The 16951-nt window shown below is 54.6% G+C and overlaps 1 protein-coding gene across 2 annotated transcripts in view; it reads right to left on the reverse strand.

Annotated features, from left to right (window-relative positions):
• The window catches only part of ABCA3 (ATP-binding cassette, sub-family A (ABC1), member 3), a 28166-nt gene extending 11607 nt beyond the window's left edge, over positions 1-16559 (reverse strand). Inside the window, exons 1-14 of one of the 2 annotated variants that reach the window (XM_010565236.1) lie at positions 15883-16559; positions 15194-15282; positions 13317-13421; positions 9270-9534; positions 8600-8727; positions 8295-8460; positions 6595-6854; positions 5721-5837; positions 5009-5129; positions 4264-4437; positions 3415-3596; positions 2061-2207; positions 1562-1691; positions 597-751 (exon numbers count right to left, since the gene is read on the reverse strand). In XM_010565236.1, the coding sequence (XP_010563538.1) occupies positions 597-751; positions 1562-1691; positions 2061-2207; positions 3415-3596; positions 4264-4437; positions 5009-5129; positions 5721-5837; positions 6595-6854; positions 8295-8460; positions 8600-8727; positions 9270-9534; positions 13317-13370 (1899 nt within the window). In that variant the 5' untranslated portion in view covers positions 13371-13421; positions 15194-15282; positions 15883-16559. Of the gene's footprint in view, positions 1-596; positions 752-1561; positions 1692-2060; positions 2208-3414; positions 3597-4263; positions 4438-5008; positions 5130-5720; positions 5838-6594; positions 6855-8294; positions 8461-8599; positions 8728-9269; positions 9535-13316; positions 13422-15193; positions 15330-15882 lie in introns of those variants that run through there. The other variant, XM_010565237.1, reaches the window with a different exon arrangement.
• Between the last annotated feature and the right edge of the window lie 392 nt (positions 16560-16951).

The raw sequence follows: 16951 nt of genomic DNA on the forward strand, positions 1-16951 counted from the left end.
GAAGGAGGAGGCAAGGGCTGTTCTGCTTATCATAGAATCATAGAATGCTTTGGGTTGGAAGGGACCTTTAAAAGCCATCTAGTCCAAGCCCCCTGCAATGAGCAGGGACATCTTCAACTAGATCAGGTTGCTCAGAGCCCCGTCCAACCTGACCTTGAATGTTTCCAGGGACGGGGCATCGACCACCTCTCTGGGCAACCTGTGCCGGTGTTTCACCACCGTCAGCGTAAAAAATTTCTTCTTTATATCTAGTCTGAATCTACCCTCTTTTAGTTTAAAACCATTACCCCCTGTCCTATCTCTACAGGCCCTGCTAAAAAGTTTGTCCCCATCTTTCTTACAAGCCCCCTTGAAGTACTGAAAGGCTGCTACAAGGTCTCCCCGGAGCTTTCTCTTCTCCAGGCTGAACAACCCCAAGCCTGTCCTCACAGGAGGTGTTCCAGCCCTCTGATCATTTTTGTGGCCTCCTCTGGACCTGCCTGATGGATCTCACCATGCTTTCCCAGCCTGAGGAAACCACGGGGTAGCTGCAGGGTGCTTCCCCAAGGGCTGGCTCCCGGGGGCCCAGCAGCACTCCCCCCAAATGCCGTGCTCACCCCTGCATAGAAGCGGAGGTGCTCTTCCACCGTCATGTTGTCGAAGAGGACGTCATGCTGCGGACACAGGCCCAGGCTGCGGCGGATCAGGACCATGTCCTGGGAGATCTCGTAGCCGTTGATGTACGCCTGCCCACCCGTCGGAGAGTGCAGACCTGGGAGGAGTGAAATGCAGCGGCCTCAGCTCAGGGCCGAGGATAACCCTGGGTGGCAAAGAGCCAGCGGAAAGGTAGGGGTCCTGTCGAGCATCCCCCCCACATGCAGCTTTCTGCCAAAAGTCAGAGCTGGCTCTTGCACAAGCTGGGGCACGGCAGGTTTCTCCTCCTGCCTACAGGGCAGGCTGCATGGCATCCATAGGTGGGAGGTGGACCTGGCAGTTCTGCCAGAGCGGGCAGGCAAGGAGTGAAATGGGCAGGTAAGCTTGGGTCTGAGCCTGGCAGAGGTCCAGGCAAGGCCAGGGCAGACCTCCAGGGAAGGTCCCATGGGCACCCTGGGCTGGCAGGAGCAACACAGAGTGATGGAGAACAGGGAAGAAAGGACCATCAAAGGTCACCATGCCAAAACAGGCTGTCCGGAGCTCAGCAGCTCAAGAATGATGAAGAAGAGTTCTTGGCCCATGCCCTCTCTGCCTTATCATGACAAAGCCTACAGAGACCCATCCTACAGCAGGTCCTTTCCCTTCTCAGGGCTCTCCAACACAAAGACTGGATGTCATTTCCCCTGCTGGCTGATCCCACTCTCATGGAGGGCTGACCAGGGACCCCCACCTTCCCTCCATCTCCCCAGGCAGTGACATGCCTCTTACTACCCCAGCATCCGTGGCCAACAGCTCAGTGAACTGAAGGTGCTCCAGGGAAGAGCAAAAACCCCTCCCCAACCTCAGAGATGGGGTTCAACTCCTTGCAAATCAAACCATCAGCCCTTCCCTGCCACATGCCAGCCCCAGAGCAGGATGCAGCTCCTACCTGTGAGCATGGACAGAGTGGTGGTTTTCCCAGCTCCATTGTGTCCCAACAGGACAGTGATCTGCCCTTCATACATGTTCACCGTTAAGTCCTTGACTGCCTCTTTCATCTTGTTTCCCACTTTGAAGACCTGCAGAGATCACGTTAACAAGTTGATGCTGCACTTGAGGCAAGTGCTCTCACATCTTCCCCCTCCGCTCCACATGGCAGTCAAAGCCCATGATGCTCACGTGGTGTTGGCATTAGACAACATGTCTAATTCAGGTTAAATTCAGATGTCAACAGGTTAAATACAGATGTTGCTGCACCTGTAAGTACCTAACACTTCAGCCCACAACAAAATGCAGCCAGCTCTGGGGAAGAGCCCTACCTGCCTTACAGCAGCCAAGCAACACAGCCCAAGGCAAAGAGGGCAGCAAAATGATAAGGAAGCTGCCTGCAGGCAACTTTTACAAAAACGACGTTATGATGTGGTTGTGCTGGGCTGGGCAGTCAGTACCTTGGAAAGGTGCTTTATTTTGATTCCTGACACAAGGTCAGCAGGTTCCTCCTCAATGTACTGGCTCTTCAGAGCTTTCTCAGGGTCCTCCTCCTCCTCCTTCTCTTTTCCCACGACAGTCCTGGGGCGCCCGCACCAGTATGAGGGCTGATGGAAGAAGGCAGAGAGAGAGAAACTCAGGCAAATGCAGAGACCATCTCTTCTCCCCAGCCTTGGCCACCCTCCTCCTCCCATGCAGATGCCTCCCAGGGATCTCCAAGACCACACTCCTTGGCCTGGGAATTGCTAACCAGCACAACTTCAGCAGGCAGGTCAGAGGATGAAACTGCTCCTCCTGCGCTGCTGCCTTCCCTTGGTTCTCCCTTACAGCAGGATTGCCCATGATTACACATGCAGTTTTTCGCCGTCTTCATTCCCATGGAAAAGGTCAGTACTTCAATGAGAAGCAAAATTGCTCAGGCAGAAGCACCCTGTGCAGAAGAGCCCATGCAATGGAGAATCACTCCCTCCAAAAACGTTGACATCCACCAAATAAAAAAAGCCTAGGGTCCAGCTGCTGCGATTACAGCCTTTTTTTGACCTAGCTCTCTAGGAATGAAAGCAAGTGTTTGGGACCTTAAATCCCCGTGGAAACAACTCAACAACTCCTGGATGCAAAATCAGCATCCTGCTGCGGCTTTTGGCAGACAACTGTATCTCCATCACCCTGTTCTAGCTGCAAGAGGGATTGGGATGCTGGAGTAAAACCATGCTGGGATAAGGAATTTAGAGGGGAGGAGAAAAACCTTCTGATCGAGTAACAAGGGATGCATCCACAGGATCAAAACTGATTGTGTTGCTGTGGCTTAATGAATTCTCAGCAGCCAGCTGAGCTGCAGTAACCACCATAGCTACAGCTGCTGAAGATGATGCCAAGCATTTGACTTGGCAGAGCGAAGGCAGCTCAGCTGACGGGGTGACAGTCCCGACCCATCCCCTGGCACTAGCACGTGGGGGCTGGCAGCAGGATGCAGATCGCCCAGGTCTACCCAGATGGCAGCGCTCGGGGAGTTTCAAATGACTGGATCTGGTTGCTTGCACCTGGGGCTTCTCTTCAATGCCTTCACTTGGGCACAGAGACACTTAACACCCTGCACGCCAGTAAGTTTCGGGACAAACATTTAAAGCCAAGAAGACAAAAAACCCACAGCTGCATCAGCCTTTACGGAGGACGTGCTGCAGACCCCTTGATTTTGGAGGCCAGACGGTGCCATCCTTGTACATTAGTCTAGCCCACTGCATAGCACAGACGTGGGGACCATCCCCAAGCGATGCCCATCAAGCCCACTGGAAGGGGTGCGTAAGCAGTGCTCACCGTCAAGAAGAAGTACCACGGCTGAGGCACGCCGTACTCCCCTGGAAAGACGGCCTCCACGTACCAGGCCACCACGCCATAGAGCACTGAGTCCAGGAGCAGCATCCCCAGCACTTGAGCTAAGGTAAAGTTGTCATCCACGCTCACGGGCTTCATGAGGTCCCTCCACTGAATGCCAGTCCCTGCAACACACACAGGGCACTGCTTACCTCTGCATCCCCAGAAGGACAAAGTGTTCTCCAAGACTGTCAGATAGCATCCCCTGTCCTAATTCACTGCTTGGTAATGAGGAGCATACACACAGCTCTACAATCCCTTCTACAGATGGAGGGAAAAGATGCAGCAGAAAGCACGCTGACATCTCAAGGCTCCCCACCCCATCATGCTTCTTCCATCACGTTCTCAGCAACTGCCCGGGGAAGAAGCAATGTCTTCTCCAGCCATTGCCCCTCCATCACCGCAGCTGCCTTTTTAGTGCCACCACTTTGCAAAAGCGTGGCTGCTGCTGGAACCAACAGCAAATTCTTATTAACAAAAATTAAAGATATCTATTGGGAAGGAGGAAATGCAGTGGATTCCCATCCGTTAGAACAGAATTTGTTTGGTAATCAAAGCGATGATGGCATTTTGCACAGCCTAGACTGCCAGGGGCTGGGTTCAGAGGGGCAGAGCCCTGGTACTGGTAAGACCTGCAGGAGCAATCAGCAATTAGCCCTCCTGCTCTCATTAGGAGCCCGAAAGTCATTCTCCCTAACTTCTTTCCACCCTTCACACCACATGCAAACCAGTCCCAACCCACCACAAAAAAAGGCTGGCTCCTCTCCTGAAGGACAGGAGGCACTTGCTCACCTTTTCCCTCGAACATGCCTATAAGCTGTGCCCCCATGGCCATGGCCACATTGGAGATGAGGCAGGATGCCAGCTTCTGGCTGTGGGACATCAGGTCGTAGCGGGGCGAGATGAAGAAGTAAGGGATGTAGGAGAAAAAGTAGAGGAAGCCGCCAGCAGCAGCCGCAACATTTGCTGCCAGCAAACGGAAAAGCGGGAGGGAAAACGTCAATAATACAGTGATGCCACCAAATATTTCTCACCAGCTTTCCATCCAGGGAGATTCAAGCCTTTTGCACAAAGTGTGGTTACAGGGGGGCAGGACAAGGACGTGCCCATGTCCCTCAGCAAGGCAGAAGCAGTGCCGGGCCCCGACCCCGTGGTGGGCAGCTGCAGAAGCATCCTGCCCATCCCAGACCAGAGCATCCTGCGGCCAAGACAGCCAGATGAGGCCCTAATGCATAAGCTTGTCTGGTTTGGCAAGTGAGAGTACTCACATCCCTTCCCACACACCGTGGGGAAAATGCAGCCAAAAAAGGGAAGAAAAGCCCCCCCCTCTGCATGTCAAAGCAAGTTCTCCAACACAGAGCCCTGTGCAACCTCAGATAACTCTGGTGCTGGCCCTGCTTTTGAGCAAGATGGACCGATGACCTCGAGAGCTGCTTGCCAACTCAAATTAACCAAAGATTTCATAGCACAAGGACCATAACCCCCCCCCCAGCCCCACAGGTCAGCAACGCAAGGAGGCAGCCAGGAAGGGACTCACCTCTTGAGAAGAAGGTGCTCACCATGAAGTTGAAGGAGATAGAGGAGATGGAGAAGATTGCAAGGAAGGTGAACACCAGCGTGGGGTCACTGTTGGTAAGCACCGCTCCCTGTTCGCTTACCTACCAAGAAAATCTGATTACGCCCACGGTTGCTGAAGCTGGCTGTGGCTGCAGGCATGTGCAGGCAGCCAAGACCTGATGTTTTCCATGGGTGAAAGACAAGCTGAGATGGGCAAGAACACCCAGGCCCTCCTAGACCCCTCCAGAGGGAGGAAATCCAGGTTGCCCTTATGTGACGTGGGGTCTAAGAGGCAGGGGACACCTTGCTCAGCATCTGGGCAGCCACCTCCTGCTTCTCATGGTGTGGGTACAAGCAGAGAGGAGGGCTTGAGTGCCTCCAAGGGCACGCAGGGCTGTGGGAGCAGGGTGGTCCTGCTCTGCATGGAGTGCCTGGGCCTTCCCGGTGCCCGTGGGGCTCTCACCCTCCAGCCCCCTCCTGGGGAGGTCACCCCTGCTGTGAAAGGCAGCTATGAGGGTCAGCGCTGCCCACCCAGCTCCAGAAAAGGCCAACTCCAGCCTCCATTACACACGTGGAGGAGTCCCGAGACACCAGGACAGTCCATCCCACGGCAGAGGAGCCTTGTCATCCCCATGCCTTGCCAGCACAGAGCTTCTGGCCTGCAGAACGGTGGCCTGGGGAAAGACACTCACCTTGACACAGAAGAGCACGGTGACGAAAAACACCGACACCAGGAGGAAGAGGAAGAACATGAGGAACCAGGCGCTCCAGTGCAACCAGTTGCTGAGGCCCATCATGTGCATGTACTCCTGCGAGGAGGTCACGCCGTCACCCAGAGCTGCACCCACACCTCCTAGGCATGGCCAGGGTGAGGTGGAAGCCCTGGTCAGGGGGGTGGTGGGGGTGGCTTTGCCCTGAAGCACTAGCGAGGGAGGTGGCAGCCCTAGGTGGTCCTGCACAGCCTTCAGCATTGCACGGTGTCCCCCACCTCCCTGGCCACCACCGCTGCAGGAGAACATCTCCCCGAAGAGCTGAGCTGAACCCAAAACCAGACCAGCTGATGCCGGCGGGGCCACCACGGCCACCCCACGGCGGAGCAGAGGGCAGGACAACCCGACACCCGGGGCAGCCAAGCCCTGCACACTCAGCCCTGCTGTCGCAACCACCGCATCAGCCGAGCCCCAACCGCCCCCACAAACACAACACAGACGCAGGGGTTCCTGCATTCAAAAGACAAAAATTTCTCTTCCCATATGCTGAACTCTTGAATCCACCCAGCTCTGGAATCCACACGTGTTGCCCCCTCTCCAAGCCACCTTCCAGCCCAAGAGAAACACCAGCCCTTCGGTCCAGCAGCCTCGGCCGCACGGCAAGGAGAGCCGAGCCGCATCCCGGCGGCAGGATTAGCGACATTCCTCCCTGGGGCTTGCTAATCCGCTGCCATCCCCACCTTCTGCTTGCTGGCTCCAAACCCGACGGGGATTTTATTCCTAATTTAAAGGCAGCATCTGTTGGGAAATGCCGCAGAGGGAGCGGAGCACCCAGATGTCCCACTGCTCACGTTACCTTCAGCTTCTTCTCCTTCTCGTGCACGACGGCACGGACGATGTTGAGCGAGGTGTAGGTGAAGCTGAGCATGAGGAGCAGGGGCAGCTGGTTCTGGATGGCGAGGAGGAAGAGGTCGTTGACGTACGCCGGGTAGGGGAAGCGCTGCACCACCACCGTGATGTTCTCCAGCAAGCTGGTGGAGCTGGCGTTGGCGTGGTACTGTATGATGGCTCTGTCCACCGCATGCTGCACCGCCAGGAAACCTTCTCGGATATAGCCTGCATGGCAAAAACGAGACGGGGGAATAGAGACAGGTCCAGGTTTTGGAGGGAGGCGTTGGCACGAGGAGAGAAACAGCTTTTGAGGGAGGGATTGCTTGGGAAGAAGAATGGGAAACAAAAAAAGAGCTTGTAGGAAAAGCAAAATAAACATCACTGTCGACACACTCCTGCAGACACAGAGGGGCTTGGGGAGGATTTAAATGACAGCAATTTAAATCTCTCAAGATCATCATATAAAAGCAGCTGGCAGGAAAACTCAGTTTAAACTTCAGTCGCCTTTCTGCAGGCCTGCCTTTATTTTTGTTAGGGGGGAGATTCTCCATCATCATTAACCACCATCAATGTCACTGAGCTTGTATTTGGTCCCCCCCCTTTTTTTTTGTAAACCAAGAGAATATAAGATACTATGCAGGTTTTGGTGAGGAAGAATATATATCCTGTTACTCACGTTTGGCTTAAGTTTTTGTGTGTTAGAAAACAGTGAAAGATTTTTCATTTTCAACTAGTTTATTTTTATGTGGGATTTCTGCCATGTGTTACTTAAATGGAAACTCAGATTCTGCTTACAAAGCCCAAAAAGAGCATTTTGAAAGGTAGTTGCTTAAAATGACCAGACAAGAGAAGGAAAATGTAAGAATATGAGATCACGAACAATGTTTTACATTAACTAATTTAATAAACAAACACTGTAGCAAGGGAATTGATCTGAGCTCCTGGTCACCCCATGCCACAGAACATTTGAACCAGCAGATATCATCCTCTCAGGCTCACGTTTATTTACACTGTGTGAGCAAAACCCGTTTGCCCACTTTCTTGGCCTCTCAATCTTTTCCTTGACACTGGTATTGAATGATGGAAGGCGAAACCCAACCGAGGGAAATAAGCCCTTTGCAGCCACAGAGGAAGCTCCCCAAAAAGTAAGTCCTAAGCCAGCTCTGGCAACGTCCCTGCTGCCTCCTGCTCCGTCAGTGGTTTGGCTGTCCTTAAAAACCTACGCTCAAACCACAGAATTGCTCTATTTACTTTTAAAGTATTTAAGCAGCATGATAAACACGGAGCAGCTTGGACTCTGAAATAAATTTTCCATTAAAAATAAAAAAGGAAAAAAACAAGTTAAATTAAAAAAAAAATCACCTAAATAAAATTTATTCTTATCCAACGCTGCTCAGCAGAGGTACCCAAGGGCCAGCAGTGCCCAAGAAGTCACAGGATAAAATGTAAATATTACAAATAACAAATATAATATTAAAAATATTTACATTAAATTAATTATTTTTAAAAATTCATTTAATTAAATTAATTTTTTTTAACTAAACTGTTTATTTAAAAGCTCAGAGGCTCAGTGAATCTCCGTAACGAGCTGAGTTGCTGTACAGAAAATGACACCCATCCCTTTGGCCGCAAAATAGCCCGTGGCAGAGGAGAGGCAGCCCTCACCCGGTGTTCCCCCATCAGCAAACTTGGCCTCCCGCGGCCCGGGCAGCTGGAAGAGCGGGAAGAGGTAGCTGGTGTGCCAGTCCCGGTCCAGGTTGGGGTTCAGACCCGTCTGCTCGCTCCGCGGCGCGTTCCTCGGGCTGTACTTGAAGCGCAGCTCATAGTCGACCTGAGGAGCACACCGAGGGTGTCGCAGGTGGGACAGACAGGAGCAAAGTCGGGATCGCAGAGGGTGGGAGGATGCTGTCGCCCATCCCCGTCCCCTCCGGTGTCCTTGTCCCCCCTCCTCCGCCCCCAGCCCTGCTCACCTGGAGGGGCAGCGGGGCCGTGCTCTGCTGGAAGCGGTGCTTGAACACGACAGCGGCCAGCACGCTGCCCGAGCGGTTGTCCGACTTGACGTACTCCTCAAAGTCCCGCTCCGAGGCAAAGCCCTGAGCTGCGGAGGGGGAAAAAAAACCAGAGATGCAGGCATGGAGCACGGCAGCTCAACGCGGGCTGATGCTCAACCATCACCAAAACCATCATTTTCGTCCAGGTCATGAGGGATGCGCTCCAGCCAGAGCTGGGAAACACCGCTGCTGCCAGAGACGGGGGATTTATATGGGATGCTGCTGTACCCGTCACAGGGCATGCAGACGATTCCTCCTCCTCGAGAGCAGGAGTCAGCTCTCCTTTCAGAGAAAATCCTAACGTTATCTTTAGTCTGGAACATGAAGTGCTAAAGTTTTCTGTGTGACAAGATTTCCAAAAATACTTTTTCTCAGTGAAGTGACAGCCGTTTTCTTTAACTATTTTAGGGCAATATTTTTCTGGATGGAAACTGTAACAAAGTGCAACCAAAAATCAAACCAAAATCCTGTAGTTTTAGCGAAACAAAAATAAAACCATCGCCTTGAAGTTCTGAATAAAAACAATGCATCCCAGGATTTATCAGAGTAAAAATTTGTACCAATTTCTGGGCCCCCTGCCCCTGCTCACCTCTGATGCTGATGGGTAAAGCTCTCTCCACCGCCTCAGCAATGCTCCTGACGGCACTGCTGTTGGAGGGGACATAAGCCAGCTCCCAGGGGTTGCTGGGGTGCCGGCGGTAGAAGAAGCCCGGCAAATCATCCACGGACTCGGGGGGATAGACGGTGGCGTTGGGGTGGCTGATGGAGTGTACCCGGTGCCGCAGCGCTATCAGGATGGCGGCAAAGAGCAGCGGTAGGCAGATTTCGATGACTGTCACCAAGATCTGCCGTTTCTGCAGGAAATAAAAAGATATAAAAATAAGATGTAAACACTGAAGGTAGATCAAACACAGTAACGAGGTTCAGGGCATGCAAATGTCATGCAGCAGAAGCGTTCTTGCATTTCACAAGGTTTCACAACCTGGGTTTTTCCAGAGCCCAGGAACAACGCTGCGCCGGTTCCCACATCTGTCAGGACTTTCTGGCCAAGGTGCCCCCTACCCTAAGCACTGCTCCATCTCAAACCACCCTCCTTTAGAGCCTTCCCTGCCATGCTGCTGGGTTTGAATGAGCTGAGCTGGTCGTTTGCCCTTTCCCTGCGCCACGGGGCTCTGCCCAGGAGCAGGCAGCACTCGGTCCTTGCCTAAACCACTCCTGCAGGCAACTCTCCCGTGCCGCAGGGACCAGCCGCTGCCGGGAGAACGAAGAGAACAGCTTTTGCCAAAGCACAGCAACCTTGCCCAACACTTACAGGGCTAGGAGCTAAAAATACTGTAACTAAATGAAAGGCTGGGACGAGCAGCAGCGGGGGATGTAAAGCATAGTGTAGCAAAGCTATTGCAGCCAGTAAAGTTTCTGCTGCCGGAGCTTGGAGCAGGACGTGGGGTCTGCAGCCTGGGCTGGGGTGGGACCTCGCAGACCCTCTGGCTACAGGCATCGGTGCCCCCATACAGCACTGAGAACATACCCACGAGCTCAGCCTCCACCCCAAGGCCTGCCTGCACTAAACACGATGGCTCATTTATGTTTTTTTAATTGAGGTTCAAACAACTGGACAATGAACTCGAGTCCGGTGAACACACTTGGGCAGCCAAGCTGCAGCATGACCCTCCAGTGGTTTAGCCCAGGGCTACCTCTCCTACAAACTTCCCACTAGCTACTAACACCCACCACCAACCCAGGTCAATTAGCATTTCAAACTCTGCTCTTCCAGGGGAACTGGGGTCATCTCTGACTGGAGGGGCAGGGGGAGCAGCGGTCCCAACCAGCACCATGCACACCCACGTCCCTGCAGCGTGACCCCCCTGATCTGTTTTACTGCAGATGCCAGGACACGCTGCTGATCGATGGATTGGATACTCATAAAAATCACTGCAAAGGTTGCGCTTGCTTCCAAGAAAGTGAGCAGTGAGCACTGGGCTGCTCCCGCTGGAACCTGCATCACCCCGCTGGGGCGGAGATGGGAGAGGGAGGCAGGCCCCAAAGCTGCAGCAGCAGCAGCCAGGCAGGTCTGGGTAAGAGGCATGAAATCTGGACCCAGCCACCTTTTTTCCTCCTGCAAACCGAGCTGCCTTCACCCGAGCCCAGCCCAGCAAACCTCAATCACTGCAGTGACAGCTAATGAGATGTCCCTGGCAGCAGGGAGCAGCTCTGGGTGCAGGGAGTCATGGCTGCTCACGAGGAACAGGGTGCCCAGAGCAGAAGCAATGGCATTAACCTCTTCTGAGGGCTCTGGCTAAGATGAACTTTACAAGACACAGGGGGTTTTCCACCCTTCCCTCCACTGGGCTGGAAAGAGGAACACCACCAGGCAAGAGGAGCACCAAGAGGTTTATTCTCACAACTTTGCTGTCTCAGCAATCGGTTTTTATTTGCTGGCACAGCTCCTCGCCGAAATCTCCGCACGCTTGGCGTTGTTAAACCGCCTCCTGCCTGGCCCCAAGGCCGCTGTCACAGCCGGGCGCAGCGATGGGCTGCGGTGCCGCACCAAACACGCCTGCAGATGGGCGAGCACGCTGCGGGCACGGCATGGCACAACCCTGCGGCTCTCGGGGCTCCTCGCCTGCCTGCTCTCCTGCCTGCACCGACCACGTGCTGGAGGCAGCACCCCGGCTGCCACAAAAGCTCCTTCAGCTCCGCAAACACCAAGCATTGAGCTGTGCTGACCATGGAGTTACACCTCCCGTCCCTCTGCAGAGTGGAAAAAGGTTTTATTTTTTTAAACTGGGAGAGGAGGGGGAAGCAGCAAGTGGGGTACGCGAAGGTGGGCAGAGTTTCCAGTGGAGCAGGAATGGAGCCCTGAGCACAGAGCAGCCCAGATCTCCCGCGAAGGGGGACAGTCTGCCCTGCAGCAGCTGGGGTGAATTGGGTCTCGGCTGCTTTTTCAGGAGGGGACACAGGGGCATACAGCCACACAGCCGCTCCCCGCATTGCCCTGGCTCTCAGCAGCCACTGCCAAAGCCAAAAACCGCTCTTCAGGTTTCCCCTGGGAGGAGCTGCCTGCTCCCACCCCAGCCAGGGACAAGGAGCCACTGCTGCAACCAGCCCCAGCAGCGCAGCCAGGAGGCAGCGGCTCCAAGTGGGCAGGGAAAAAGAAGGCTTTCCAAAGGCCACGCTCATAAAAGCGACTGTTGCAGATGTCTGATGGTTTTATAATGTGGCTCTGGCGGACCAGCTGCCTCCCGCTGATTTACTACCATATTAACCCTCTCTCAGTCTCCTGGGCTGTCTCCAGAATGGTTGCCTGGCTCCCTGAACTCGCAGGCTAATACTCATTTACCAGCGCTGGCTTTCACCTCCTATAAGCTGCCGTATTCCAGAGGTGACGGGGAAGCTCATCCATAATCACCACCTCCGCCTGGCCAGGGCTGCCCCAGCTTTGAGCAAGCCACGTGTCCCAGCATCCATCTTCACACCAGGGTGATAATGGCTTGGGAGCTCTGCGTCTTCATCAGGAGCATGATTTTTGGTGGAAACTTAGAGGAGGGGAGCAAACATTCCAGGCTGTATTCCGGCACAGTAGATCCGAGTCAGCTTGTGGCCTTGGAAAACAGGATGAGAGGTGCCCCCACCCCAGAGCACACCCAGAAAACAACGCTATTCCCCTGCAGAGGGGATTGGGGATTGTCCTGCCCATGTCTGGGGTGTACAAGGGGGATTCACAGGACTGGCCATCACGCGCACCCACGGAGCACTCTCCTGACTGCAAATCAGACCTGCTGCCAGTCCCTTCGGTCACATCCAAGCCCTGCTGCCTGCTCCCTGCCCTGCCGGAAGACTGGGTGCAGGCAGCCCAGCCAGCCCTTCCCTCTTCCTTTTGTTTATTTTTAAAGCAACGTCGTGCTGATCTGCAGAAGGGTAATTGAAAGTGTAAAGCCAGGCTGCAACGATCTCTGCTCCCTCCTCTTCCGTCACTCTCTGCCAGGGCTGGCTCCAGGTCCCAGCGGAGCCACAGCATCCGCTCAGGAGCGCCCACACCCTGCTTAAAGGCGCTGCAGAAGCAGGCAGGACACTGCCAGTCGGCAGGGCAAGGAGGTCCCAGGTCCCCAAATCCATCATCATTAGCCAGCTGCCACGCAGACAGTTGGGCTGGGAGCAGATGCCAGGACGATGGTGGTTTAATATTTTTAAGACCCCCAGAAGCTGCAGAAAGTAATAGAGGGGAAAAAAAAAAAAAGGGCCCTGGGGGGTTTAGAGGCATCAGGCAGCAATCAGCACCTCCAGAGGAGGCTGTGTAACAGGATAGCTCAAGAAACCCACCATCGCACAGGAGGGTGCGTGGGTTATCCTGCCCCGCGAGAAGGGTGAGCTGAACTCACAGCCAGCTTGCAGAAGGAGGGGAATGGCACAGCACGTACTGGAGGGGACAGGGACAACTGAGCACACAGCCCTGTTCCTAACTCCCCAGCACAAAAGCATTACAACACCACATGCACAAATAAATCGGTTTTCCTCCAGGAGATGCCCTGGGCCCACAGTGAAGGTTTGCTGGAGAATCAAGACCCTGGGCAAGCTCTGATGTACCCACATTTAGTGGTGACAGAGGCAACCCCCCAAGAGCGCAGCGCCAGCCCACCTGCAGGATGTAGTTCTTCCAGAGCAGCAGCCCAAACTGCCTGAGAACAACCATCCTCCCATCAGAAGGGGACCACCACCGCTGCCACCGTTGCTCCGCAGGACCCTGGAAGAGAGGAGAGAGCCATGAATGCCGGGTGCTCGTGGTCCCGGGCGGCCAGAGGTCAGCATCCCACATCCCGCCTGTCAGCAACCCCAGGGCAGCTCTCTGTTTCCAGCCCGATGTCACCACAGCTGGCTTGGCCTCAAATGGGGAAAAATAACTGTCGTGTTCCCTCTCTAAGGGTCATTACTGACCCGTAAGAGCCAGAGCTCGTGGTTTCTGGCATAACTCATTCCTGGTTGTTGGTGTGACCCGAGCTGCAAGAGGGGGAGGCCGCTGTTCAGAAACCCAACCTGCGAGCATCAGGGGTCCCTCAGCTGCAGCAGGTAGGGGACAGCTTTCCTTAAGCAGTAGGAGCACAGGGTTACAGAACCACAAACACCAGCCTGAGGAAGGCCACCAAACTCCTTGCAGCCCATTATTTTGGGACTGGTGAAGATTTCAAGTTGTGCCTCCGCCTCCTGCAACGTGAAGGGTTGGGTTTGCAATGTTAACAGTGCTTTCCCAGCAGAAACTTCTTGGAGAGGCAAGGATGAGAAAAGGGCAGGGAAGCAGAACGGAAGGTCGGCACTTGAGGTCGATACACCCACGTCCTCCCCCTCTTGGGAAGCATCTGCCATCCCTCCAAGTTGTTTTTGTCTCTGCAGCGGCATTTCGTGATGAAGCGTCGCTGTCCCACCAGGAGACAGGCTGTGATTGCACGCGTGCAGCAACTCACCCAGAAGTGCAGCACAGCGAAGGGGAGCCCTGGCACAAGCAGAGCCGCCTGCCCACACTGCTGGATGCCGGGCAGCCCCCAGCCAAGCAGCCCCTCAGCCTCTGAGCACGGCAAACCCCCTCTTCCCGCAGCAACGGGGCCAGCCTGGGTCACAGCAGCGCCCATCAGCCCTGCCGCACCTTCCACGAGCGGGCAGCTGCCAGGGTCATCTCCGAGAGCCTGTGCTCCAAAGCCTGGCAGCACCGAAAGCCACTGCAGAGACAAGGACGGACACATTACCTACCAGCAACCCCCCTGGAGATGCTCAACAGCACATTTTCCAGCCCCGGTCAGGACAGTATTGGCTCCTTGGATGCAGCTGGCACCCACAAACCTCAGCAGGGAGTTTAGGGTGTCGCAGCAAGAGGAGAAGGGAGGTTGGCAACCCAGCCTGCCCAACCTTCACTCGCAGACCAGTGACTGGTAAATGAACTTTGCGAGCAGAGCACTGACAGCTGGGAGCAACTGAGCTGCAGCAAGAGCAAGCTAAAATCCACGTAGGTCTGCGGACAAAGCAACAAGAATCCATCTACCTAGCCTGCCCTATGCCACCAGCTCCTTGAGCCCTCCAGAAATGTTCTCCTGGCTTGGCATGCACCTTCCCATTCCCAACCCAAAACCCAGGTGCGTTCTTAGAGAAAAAAAAAAAGAAAGAGAGAAAAACCTCCCCACACCTTCTTTTTGCCACTCCATGCACAGAAGTCAGATTCCTGCAACAGCAAGGGACATCTGTGCTCGAGCATCCTGCTCTGGACAGAAAAAAAAGCAGAAGAGGTCCACTCCTGCAGCCCAGAAAAGCCTGTCAGACACCTGCCCCGGGTAGCAAGCAGGGAAGGAACAGCAAAGGGGACTTTGCAAAGGTGTCTGCTGCTAGATTTCAGCTTAAACACCTTCAAGCTCATCACAAAGCGCCGCGTCTCCAGCTGGCCTCAGGTACACACATCCCTGGCAGAAATGCCACCAGTCTGCCATAGGAACCCCCAGCCCCATGCACTGCCCGCAGCAGGATCCAACACACCTCCAAACGAGCCTCCTGAGGAGCAGAAACCTTCCTCACGCAGTCAATCGAAGGGAATCCAGAGCAAATCAAGGGAATCAAACTTTTCACTTGTTTTAAAGACGACAAACACGACAGGTCAGGCTGGAGAAGGCTGCTGCCTTTGCAGAGATCCCACCTCCTGCTCCCGCATCTCTCCTGGCTACTCGTCCTGCCGCACCCTCAAACGCAAGCTGCCCCCCCTGACCGCCCACACGGGTCTTATGGCTGCCATCGAGGCCGGTACATTGCTGAGAAAATGTCAAGCAGCTCTTGGGTAACACAAACACTACACAAAGTCAGAAAACTTCATTATTGTCAATAAATTTTTTCCAAGCTTTTAAGTGTTCCAAGAAAACCTGTACTGGACCTTTCACTCGCTGGAGCATGAGAGAAGGAAGCAGCTCAGTTACAACAGGGCTACTCTTACTAGATTTGAGAACAAAAATGATTTTCCAGGCTCTGGGTATCCACAGAAATGATATTTTTCAATCCAAAAGGGAAAACCTTTTTTGGAAGGTGCTGCCTGGATCAGCCCCGAGATGCCCGTGACCACAGGCAGTTCAGGCAGGGTCCCCACCCACCCCCTTGCCCATGTCCAGGACCACTTTTGGCAGGAAAGGAGGGCTGTGCACAGCCGGTTCAAGACAACCTCAGAGCACCGCTCGTACCTTGCAGGAGGACACCCCGTGATGCACTTGCCTACTCGCATGGCGGCAGGTTGGGCTGTCCCCTCCAGAGATGCTCTCCTGCCTGACCTGAGACAAGACTGACTTTCCCAGCAAAAGGCACCAAAAAACATCTGGGGGAAGAAAGAGATGACCACCACCAGCTTCTGGGAGAACAACCCAGTTCCTCTCCCCCTTGCTGGGAATACCCTGCTCTCCGCACCCGACCGCGGCGGGAGGAAGAGTCTCCGAAATACGCGAGCATGGATTCTCCCTGGCCATCCCCAGGGAGGTTAGTGGTGAGCAAGGAGACCCTCCTGCCTGCCTGCCTGCAACCCAGACGGGTGGAAGCCAGACAGGTCCTTGCCACCCGGCCGGCACCACCAGCCCCTGCTGTGCTGCCAAGCACGGCACTGAGCTGTGCCAGATAACGTGGTGGCTGCACCAGCTGCCAGCCTGGACCGGAGGTCTCCCGCCGGTGGATTTAGATGAGGACAGGCTGAGGATCGGCAGGGATCAAGGCCACAGCATCCCACCTCCTGACCCACTTCCACTCCGCCTCATCGCCGGGAGCCAGCCGTCCCCAGCCCCTGTCTCAGCGGAAAGGGCCAGGCAAGCCAAGCAAAGGCCATGTGCTCCTGGGAGCTGGCAGTTATTTTAGAGCACTCGCTGCATTTCTGCTCTTCTGATGTCCTGTTCCCATAGAAACAAGGCCTGGAAATGGCAGACATTGCTTTTTTTTTTTTTATAAAATCAGCGTTTCTCCCCATCCACTCGCAGAGGCACCCTGTCACCCCTAAAAGATGAGCTACAGGCCCTGCTGGAACTTCCATCTCTGTGGCTGTGGATCACACAGTGCCCAGGGTGGTGGCATCACATACCTGGTGAGGGCTGTCAGGACCCGGGTGCTTTGCACGCTGACACTGGAGCGGGAAACACCTCTCTGCTCCCCGCAGCGCCCATGCTGGAAATTAAAAGCATGAGCACCCATGGCAGAGGGAAGGACTTTTTTTGGCCAGCGTTTTCAGGAAGAGCAACCGATTTCCAACACCTGTGCAGCCAGAAAGTCCCT

The sequence above is a fragment of the Haliaeetus leucocephalus genome, unplaced genomic scaffold (assembly GCF_000737465.1).
Source record: "Haliaeetus leucocephalus isolate CR32 unplaced genomic scaffold, Haliaeetus_leucocephalus-4.0 Scaffold188, whole genome shotgun sequence".
NCBI lineage: Eukaryota > Metazoa > Chordata > Aves > Accipitriformes > Accipitridae > Haliaeetus > Haliaeetus leucocephalus.